Below are 10,567 nucleotides of genomic sequence, written 5' to 3'. Positions count from 1 at the left end.
GGTGAGAGAGAGAGAGAGGGGGGTGAGATAGAGAGAGAGAGAGAGAGAGAGAGAGAGAAGGGGGGTTGAGATAGAGAGGGAAAGAGAGAGAGAGAGAGAGAGAGAAGAGAGAGAGGGGGGGGGGGGGGGGGGGGAGGGAGAGAGAGAGAGGGGCAAGAGAGAAAGAGAGGGAATTTAGATATAGCCTTATTCAATATACAATCCTAATGAAAATCCTTAATAAAGCAAAACAGGTACAAATATGCATAAATCATCAGACATGAGGATCATTACATTACACAGTAGTTACATGATCAATATATTACATTACACAGTAGTTACATGATCAATATATTACATTACACAGTAGTTACATGATCAATATATTACATTACACAGTAGTTACATGATCAATATATTACATACACAGTAGTTACATGATCATTATATTACACAGTAGTTACATGATCAATATATTACATTACACATGATCAATATATTACATTACACAGTAGTTACATGATCATTATATTACATTACACAGTAGTGTAATAGCTTTCAATTTGTCTTTGAGTCAGGTCATAGCTACTCACTGTTTGCAGGTGAATGAGTTACTCGTGGCCAGCCTTTGAATGAAGTCATTCAGCCCCATTCTTCTCTGTTTCATGAAAGCTGCAAGAAAGAACACCAAAAGAGAAGGGGAAAGCATGAAAAAGATGAAAAACCCACAGAAAAAGATGGAATACCCACAGTAAAAGATGGAAAACCCACAGAAAAAGATGGAAAACCCACAGTAAAAGGTGTAAAACCCACAGAAAAGGTGTCAAACCCACAGAAAAAGATGAAAAACCCACAGAAAAAGATGGAAAACCCACAGAAAAAGATGGAAAACCCACAGTAAAAGGTGTAAAACCCCACAGAAAAGGTGTCAAACCCACAGAAAAAGATGGAAAACCCACAAAAAAAGATGGAAAACCCACAGTGAAAGGTGAAAAACCCACAGAAAAAGGTGTAAAACCCACAGTAAAAGATGGAAAACCCACAGTAAAAATATGGAAAACCCACAGAAAAAGATGGAAAACCCACAGTAAAAGGTGTAAAACCCACAGAAAAGGTGTCAAACCCACAGAAAAAGATGGAAAACCCACAAAAAAAGATGGAAAACCCACAGTGAAAGGTGAAAAACCCACAGAAAAAGGTGTAAAACCCACAGTAAAAGATGGAAAACCCACAGTAAAATATATTCTCTCTCTCTAGTAATCCTACCAGTGAGTAAAGCTCCTAGTCCTCCTGTTTTGGAATAGGTCATCAACAAAGACCAGTCTCTCTCTCTCATTATTGTCATGGTTGCAGGCTATAATCTGTCTGATAAAATCCCAGGGTTAAACTCCTGCTCTGTGGTAGTTCAGAGCGCTACTGTACTGAAATGGCTTTGTGTTGAACTACTTCTATAGCACAGGAAAGAGAGGAGGGACCCCACAAGGACGTGTCGACGCCCTCCCGGTCGAGCCGCACCGGGAGGGCGTTGTTCGAGTGTCATACTTTGCTGATTCGTTGAACGTGTCACCTGTTTAAATACAATCCGTTTGCAAGTCAGACGTTTCAGAGTTTCCTAGTTCCGATTGGCACATAATGCGGCATTAAACATGCGTTTCGCGCAGTAGACGGTGACGTTGGTTAACAAGTCCGCGTTTCAGTTACGAAGGCGTTTGCGTTCAAACGGACGCTCGATATCTACCGCGCCCCAAGGTCGGCATACAGGCATCAGAGTACAGCGTAACAAAATACGTCCATAGCCAGCTGAAAGAACTATGAACTATTGTGCAAATTGCAAACAAGAGTTGCAGGAATTTTCCAGAGCACCGGCATCAACTGTGCGACATGTTCAGATATTACAATGGTCATTGTAGACCGAGAGTAAATTAAGTATTTAGGGTTCATATAAAACAAAACAGATATATTCTAATGCCATCCAAATGTGCTGCCAAATTACAACTAACTTCATTTTATATGAATGAAAATATTTACACCACGAGAACATAACCTGTAGTAACCTGGCACGGTAAACTAATTAAAAGTCGATAGCGTACACATTACATCCCAGACTTACCTCTGTGTTAAGTGTGAATAATTGAAAGTTGTCCCTGGACACACACACACGCAGGGAAACGCACGAGACAGAATGACAAGTGAGGAACCTGAAGCCTGTACCATGGAGCTGCCCGGTGTATCAGTGAGAAAGAAAGTGATATCCTTCCGGTCCATCTGGTCATGTCAACTTCACTCTCTGGACAATTCTTAATACAACTTCGATAAAAGTGTCTCCCGGTGACGCATGTTCCCTGATATAGCCTACAAAAGACTAGGGAGGAGCGGCGTTAGCGGAGAGGGTGGGAGGAGGGGGGTTGAGCGGACAAATGCCAAGAAAAGCCGCTGGAAAAATACAAGCTCTCCCTACATTCAGATCACGAACCCAACGGGAAAGGGCAAAGAAGGAGAAAAAACGCCGGGTGTCAAATAAATAGGACATTGATTGTTCTGGGTCTTAAGCACAAAACACCAACATTGTGATGATATAACAACTAACTAATGAAATGTAATGAACCGTTCTTTTGTTTTGAGGAGGGACAGAGTGCTGTTATGCACATTTACATAACGGAATATTTCCAACGCTGGCTGTCTGTCTCAGTTTGGGATTCATAACGACTTCACCTGGTATCTCGCCTAAATCATCTACTTTCCTCGGTCATGCCTTCAACCCCAGGCCAGGGCGGAGACAGAGAAAGTTTATCCTTCAGATTAAAGCTGGAAGAAAAAAACTGTAATTTCGAGTGACATTGAAGAGAGAATATCACTCGGCTGGAATATATGTCATGCTACCTTTGCCTAACAGCTGTTCGCATATGCAACACGCATCTTTTTCAAATAGATTCTCGGGTCAGAAGTATTCGTTTAATCCCCAATCAATCGATGTTCATGTTAATACCCAAGTTAATAAAACAATAGTGGATCCAGGACAGAGATATAGAATAGAGGTCATAGCAACATCAAAACTATCTCAGTTGTTAGCAGAAACGTTTCATAGAAAGAAAAGAGTAAGAAAGTTAAGATCCATCCTTATCTACAAGCCCGAGGCATTCAAATCACTTTTCCTTTTCGACACCAACCTTTTAGTTCCGTAGTGGTCCTCATCTTATCATGTTACCTATTTCTCCCAGAGCAGATCAGAGCAACAGACTGACTCAACAAGTAGAGGTGGGAAAGAAGGAAAGTTTTCGTTGAGAGCAGAGCCTCGACAGCTTAAACAAGACCTCTTATCAGCTCCACATTATTTAACAAACCGTGTTAAAACCGGGTCACCGAAAGCCCCGGCAGATGGCGATATTGAGTTGTTTCATCTTACCATCCAAAGGGAATGTAGTACCAAGCAGCGATACTGGTGTCCTCCGTGGACGGTTGGTATATAAAACATTTGGATCCAACAGGGCATTTACTGATAGATGTCCTTCGTATATAAAACATTCTCTGCTACAAAGGCTTTGATTTACATATTTTATATATATTTTTTATTTTTAATCCCAGGCCCCCGTCCCCGCAGGAGGCCTTTTGCCTTTTGGTAGGCCGTCATTGTAAATACGATTTTGTTCTTAATTAACTGACCAAGTTAAATAAAGGCACAAAAAAAATCTAAATGACTCCTTAACTCGATTTAATGTGGAGAAGATGGACAAAAACAGAGAAAATATGCTTCCTTTCTTTATGAAACCACCATAAAGCGAATATTCGAAAGTCCTTGCACACAGAACACCCAGCTGGTGATATAATGGAGTACAACAATCCTTCTACACCAGACTGACAACATTACCTACATCCTTCATTCCTATACATTTCAAAGCAATGAAATGCCAATGGTTAAGGCTACTTAATGATATTGTGTACAGCACAACCGAATGCTTAAACTACAGTAACATAATTATGCCATGTGGTGCCAAATCTTAGCAGTCAGTCAAACTCTGCGAAAATGAAACTAAAATTTAAGTTTAAGCATTCATTCCGAATGGCTAAGGTTCGGGTTAAGTCTGTAAGGTCTGTAAAGTCCATGGAGAATAAGAGCACCTCCTCCCAGCTGCCCACTGCACTGAGGCTAGGAAACACTGTCACTACCGATAAAGCCACGATAATTGAACATTTCAAGAAGCATTTTTCCACTGCTGTCCATGCTTTCCACCTGTCTACCCCCGGTCAACTGCCCTGCACCTTTCCCCATAGCAACTTGCCCAAGCCTCCCCTGCTTATCCTTCACCCTCATCCAGACAGCTGATGTTCTGAAAGAGTTGCAAAATCTGGACCCCTACAAATCAGCCGGGCTAGACAATCTGGACCCTCTCTTTCTAAAATTATCTGCCGAAATTGTTGCAACGCTTATTACTAGCCTGTTCAACCTCTCCTTCGTATCGTCTAAAATCCCCAAAGATTGGAAAGCTGCCACGGTCATCCCCCTCTTCAAAGGGGGAGACACTATAGACCCAAACTGTTACAGACCTATATCTATCCTACACTGCCTTTCTAAAGTCTTCGAAAGCCAAGTTAACAAACAGATTCGAATCCCACCCTACCTTCTCCGCTATGCAATCTGGTTTCCGAGCTGGTCATGGGTGCACTTCAGCCACGCTCAAGGTCCTAAATGACATCATAACCTCCATCAATAAGAGACATTACTGTGCAGCCGTCTCCATCGACCTGGCCAAGGCTTTCGACTCTGTCAATCACCACATCCTCATCAGCAGACTCGACAGCCTTGGTTTCTCAAATGACTGCCTCGCCTGTTTCACCAACTACTTCTCTGATAGGGTTCAGTGTGTCATATCGGAGGGCCTGTTGTCCGGACCTCTGGCAGTCTCTATGGGGGCACCACAGGGTTAAATTATCAGGCAGACTCTCTTCTCTGTATTCGTCAATGATGTCGCTCTCGCTGCTGGTGATTCTTTGATCCACCTCTACGCAGATGACACCATTCTGTATACTTCTGGCCCTTCTTTGGATACTGTGCTAACTAACCTCCAGACGAGCCTCAATGCCATAAAACTCTCCTTCCGTGGCCTCCAACTGCTCTTCAATGCTAGTAAAACTAAATGCATGCTCTTCAACCGATTGCTGCCCGCCCGACTAGCATCACTACTCTGGACGGTTCTGACTTAAAATAGGTGGACAACTACAAATACTTAGGTGTCTGGTTAGACTGTAAACTCTCCTTCCAGACCCACATTTAGCATCTCCAATCCAAAATTAAATCTAGAATTGGCTTCCTATTTCGCAACAAAGCATTCTTCACTCATGCTGCCAAACATACCCTCGTAAAACTGACTATCCTACCGATCCTCGACTTCGGCGATGTCATTTACAAAATAGCCTCCAACACTCTACTCAGCAAACTGGATAGTATCATAGTATCATAGTATCAAACTATCATAGTGCCATCCGTTTTGTCACCAAAACCCCGTATACTACCCACCACTGCAACCTGTACACTCTCGTTGGCTAGCCCTCGCTTCATACTCGTCGCTAAACCTACTGGCTCCAGGTCATCTACAAGTCTCTGCTAGGTAAAGCCCCACCTTATCTCAGCTCACTGGTCACCATAGCAGCACCCACCCACAGCACGCGCTCCAGCAGGTATATCTCACTGGTCACCCCCAAAGCCAATTCCTCCTTTGGCTGCCTTTCCTTCCAGTTCTCTGCTGCCAATGACTGGAACGAACTGCAAAAATCACTGAAGCTGGAGACTCATATCTCCCTCACTAACTTCAAGCAACTGCTGTCAGAGCAGCTCACAGATCACTGCACCTGTACATAGCCCATCTGTAAACAGCCCATCTGTAAACAGCCCATCCAACTACCTCATCCCCATACTGTATTTATTTATTGATTTTGCTCCTTTGCACCCCAGTATCTCTACTTGCACATTCATCTTCTGCGTATCTATCACTCCGGTGTATTAATTACTTGCTATATTGTATTTACTTCGCCACATGGCCTATTTTACTGCCTTACCTCCCTTATCTCACCTCATTTGCACACACTGTATATAGACCTTTTCTACTGTATTATTGACTGTATGTTTGTTTATTCCATGTGTAACTCTGTGTTGGTGTATGTGTCGAACTGCTTTGCCTTATTTTGGCCAGGTCACAGTTGTAAATGAGAACTTGTTCTCAACTAACCTACCTGGTTAAATAAAGGTGAAATAAATAAATAAATAAATTTTCTGCAATGACATGACAAGAGAAACTGCTGATGCACTGATTACAACATTCAAGATTAAGATGAAACCCCTGATTGAGTTAATAAATAATAGCGGTAGAGCAATGATTGGAAGTCTATGGGTATCTACTAGCATGCTAGCAGGTATCATAGACTTCCAGTCGTTACGCTAACGCTAGTTAGCATTGGCTTGCGAAACTACCTCTAACTTACTTTATACTAGATGCAGAGATGTAAAAACTGGTATCCAGGAGTTCATCTGACTCTGGGTCAGTAGATAAAGGACTTCATCTGACTCTGGGTCAGTAGATAAAGGACCTCATCTGACTCTGGGTCAGTAGATAAAGGACCTCATCTGACTCTGGGTCAGTAGATAAAGAGCCTCATCTGACTCTGGGTCAGTAGATAAAGGACCTCATCTGACTCTGGGTCAGTAGATAAAGGACCTCATCTGACTCTGGGTCAGTAGATAAAGAGCCTCATCTGACTCTGGGTCAGTAGATAAAGAGCCTCATCTGACTCTGGGTCAGTAGATAAAGGACTTCATCTGACTCTGGGTCAGTAGATAAAGGACTTCATCTGACTCTGGGTCAGTAGATAGAGAACCTCATCTGACTCTGGGTCAGTAGATAAAGGACCTCATCTGACTCTGGGTCAGTAGATAAAGGACCTCATCTGACTCTGGGTCAGTAGATAGAGAACCTCATCTGACTCTGGGTCAGTAGATAAAGGGCCTCATCTGACTCTGGGTCAGTAGATAAAGGGCCTCATCTGACTCTGGGTCAGTAGATAAAGGACCTCATCTGACTCTGGGTCAGCAGATAAAGGAGATCATCTGACTCTGGGTCATTAGATAAAGGAGATCATCTGATTCTGGGTCATTAGATAAAGGACCTCATCTGACTCTGGGTCAGTAGATAAAGGGCCTCATCTGACTCTGGGTCAGCAGATAAAGGAGATCATCTGACTCTGGGTCAGTAGATAAAGGACTTCATCTGACTCTGGGTCAGTAGATAGAGAACCTCATCTGACTCTGGGTCAGTAGATAAAGGGCCTCATCTGACTCTGGGTCAGTAGATAAAGGACCTCATCTGACTCTGGGTCAGTAGATAAAGGAGTTCATCTGACTCTGGGTCAGTAGATAGAGAACCTCATCTGACTCTGGGTCAGTAGATAAAGGGCCTCATCTGACTCTGGGTCAGTAGATAAAGGACCTCATCTGACTCTGGGTCAGCAGATAAAGGAGATCATCTGACTCTGGGTCATTAGATAAAGGAGATCATCTGATTCTGGGTCATTAGATAAAGGACCTCATCTGACTCTGGGTCAGCAGATAAAGGAGATCATCTGACTCTGGGTCACTGCACAGCTGGGAGGACTTCATCTGACTCATCTGCGGGAGTGGCATGTTCCCCAATGCTGGAAGGGTGGCCTGAGTGAAAACGTTTGGTAAGCCCCGCTCTACCGGCCAAAAAGTACTGGAACCTGGCTAACGCAGTACCAGCACATACTGGAACCTGGCTAACGCAGTACCAGCACATACTGGAACCTGGCTAACGCAGTACCAGCACATACTGGAACCTGGCTAACGCAGTACCAGCACATACTGGAACCTGGCTAACGCAGTACCAGCACATACTGGAACCTGGCTAACGCAGTACCAGCACATACTGGAACCTGGCTAACGCAGTACCAGCACATACTGGAACCTGGCTAACGCAGTACCAGCACATACTGGAACCTGGCTAACGCAGTACCAGCACATACTGGAACCTGGCTAACGCAGTACCAGCACATACTGGAACCTGGCTAACGCAGTACCAGCACATACTGGAACCTGGCTAACGCAGTACCAGCACATACTGGAACCTGGCTAACGCAGTACCAGCACATACTGGAAACAGCATCACCACAACTATAATACAACACCAACTCCCATGGCCATGTCATCCGGATGCCCAACTCACACCTCCTGAAACGGGTCGCGTCCTCCCAGTCCTCCCTCCCGTCCTCCTCTCCCGTCCTCCTCTCCCGTCCTCTCCCGTCCTCCTCTCCCGTCCTCCTCTCGCGTCCTCCCTCCCGTCCTCCTCTCCCGTCCTCCTCTCCCGTCCTCCTCTCGCGTCCTCCTCTCGCGTCCCAGGCGAGCAAAATAAAAGCCGCAAAGACAGTATGAAATAAAAAAAACATAAGAAATTCCACATCACCTCCAACAGCTGGGAGGACACTGCACTAAACAGACACAGCTGGGAGGACACTGCACTAAACAGACACAACTGGGAGGACACTGCACTAAACAGACACAGCTGGGAGGACACTGCACTAAACAGACACTGCTGGGAGGACACTGCACTAAACAGACACAACTGGGAGGACACTGCACTAAACAGACACAGCTGGGAGGACACTGCACTAAACAGACACTGCTGGGAGGACACTGCACTAAACAGACACAGCTGGGAGGACACTGCACTAAACAGACACTGCTGGGAGGACACTGCACTAAACAGACACAGCTGGGAGGACACTGCACTTAACAGACACAGCTGGGAGGACACTGCACTAAACAGACACAGCTGGGAGGACACTGCACTAAACAGACACAGCTGGGAGGACACTGCACTAAACAGACACAGCTGGGAGGACACTGCACTAAACAGACACTGCTGGGAGGACACTGCACTAAACAGACACAGCTGGGAGGACACTGCACTAAACAGACACAGCTGGGAGGACACTGAACTAAACAGACACAGCTGGGAGGACACTGCACTAAACAGACACAGCTGGGAGGACACTGCACTAAACAGACACAGCTGGGAGGACACTGCACTAAACAGACACAGCTGGGAGGACACTGCACTAAACAGACACAGCTGGGAGGACACTGCACTAAACAGACACTGCTGGGAGGACACTGCACTAAACAGACACTGCTGGGAGGACACTGCACTAAACAGACACAGCTGGGAGGACACTGAACTAAACAGACACAGCTGGGAGGACACTGCACTAAACAGACACAGCTGGGAGGACACTGCACTAAACAGACACAGCTGGGAGGACACTGCACTAAACAGACACAGCTGGGAGGACACTGCACTAAACAGACACTGCTGGGAGGACACTGCACTAAACAGACACAGCTGGGAGGACACTGCACTAAAGAGACACAGCTGGGAGGACACTGCACTAAAGAGACACAACTGGGAGGACACTGCACTAAACAGACACAGCTGGGAGGACACTGCACTAAACAGACACAGCTGGGAGGACACTGCACTAAAGAGACACAGCTGGGAGGACACTGCACTAAACAGACACAGCTGGGAGGACACTGCACTAAACAGACACAGCTGGGAGGACACTGCACTAAACAGACACAGCTGGGAGGACACTGCACTAAACAAACACTGCTGGGAGGACACTGCACTAAACAGACACAGCTGGGAGGACACTGAACTAAACAGACACAACTGGGAGGACACTGCACTAAACAGACACTGCTGGGAGGACACTGCACTAAACAGACACAGCTGGGAGGACACTGAACTAAACAGACACAACTGGGAGGACACTGCACTAAACAGACACAGCTGGGAGGACACTGCACTAAACAGACAAAAACATCCACATTGGGGCTTCACTACACCAAATATATGTTCATCGGGGCAGCAACACAGAGAGAATCTTTCAACAGGAAAGCCCAACCAGCACTCACACCTGCCCGAATGGCACCAAAATATGTGTCTCCTAGATCAGCCTCTACAGCCATCTGAAGCCAACCAGGATGGCCTCTACAGCCTTCTGAAGACCCACCAGGATTGGCCTCTACAGCCATCTGAAGACCCACCTGGATCGGCCTCTACAGCCATCTGAAGACCCACCTGGATCGGCCTCTACAGCCATCTGAAGCCAACCAGGATCGGCCTCTACAGCCATCAGAAGCCAACCAGGATCGGCCTCTACAAATCAAATCAAATCAAATTTATTTATATAGCCCTTCGTACATCAGCTGATATCTCAAAGTGCTGTACAGAAACCCAGCCTAAAACCCCAAACAGCAAGCAATGCAGGTGTAGAAGCACGGTGGCTAGGAAAAACTCCCTAGAAAGGCCAATACCTAGGAAGAAACCTAGAGACGAACCAGGCTATGTGGGGTGGCCAGTCCTCTTCTGGCTGTGCCGGGTGGAGATTATAACAGAACATGGCCAAGATGTTCAAATGTTCATAAATGACCAGCATGGTCGAATAATAATAAGGCAGAACAGTTGAAACTGGAGCAGCAGCACAGTCAGGTGGAAGTTGAAACTGGAGCAGCAGCATGGCC

At 45.7% G+C, this 10,567-nt stretch overlaps 1 protein-coding gene across 1 annotated transcript; it reads right to left on the bottom strand.

Moving 5' to 3' along the window:
- Nucleotides 1-155: 155 nt before the first annotated feature.
- Nucleotides 156-10,179, bottom strand: LOC116376567 (uncharacterized). Its single transcript, XM_031837948.1, has 3 exons — nt 10,091-10,179; nt 8,210-9,990; nt 156-651 (listed from the first exon to the last, which is right to left on the bottom strand). The coding sequence occupies exons 1-3, from the start codon at nt 10,177-10,179 to the stop codon at nt 569-571; spliced, it is 1,953 nt and encodes a 650-aa protein (XP_031693808.1). The 3' UTR covers nt 156-568.
- Nucleotides 10,180-10,567: the final 388 nt, after the last annotated feature.

The sequence above is a fragment of the Oncorhynchus kisutch genome, linkage group LG12 (genome assembly GCF_002021735.2).
Source record: "Oncorhynchus kisutch isolate 150728-3 linkage group LG12, Okis_V2, whole genome shotgun sequence".
NCBI classification, from domain to species: domain Eukaryota; kingdom Metazoa; phylum Chordata; class Actinopteri; order Salmoniformes; family Salmonidae; genus Oncorhynchus; species Oncorhynchus kisutch.
Note: the sequence above shows the minus strand (reverse complement) of the source record. Positions and strands in the feature narration are given on the sequence as shown.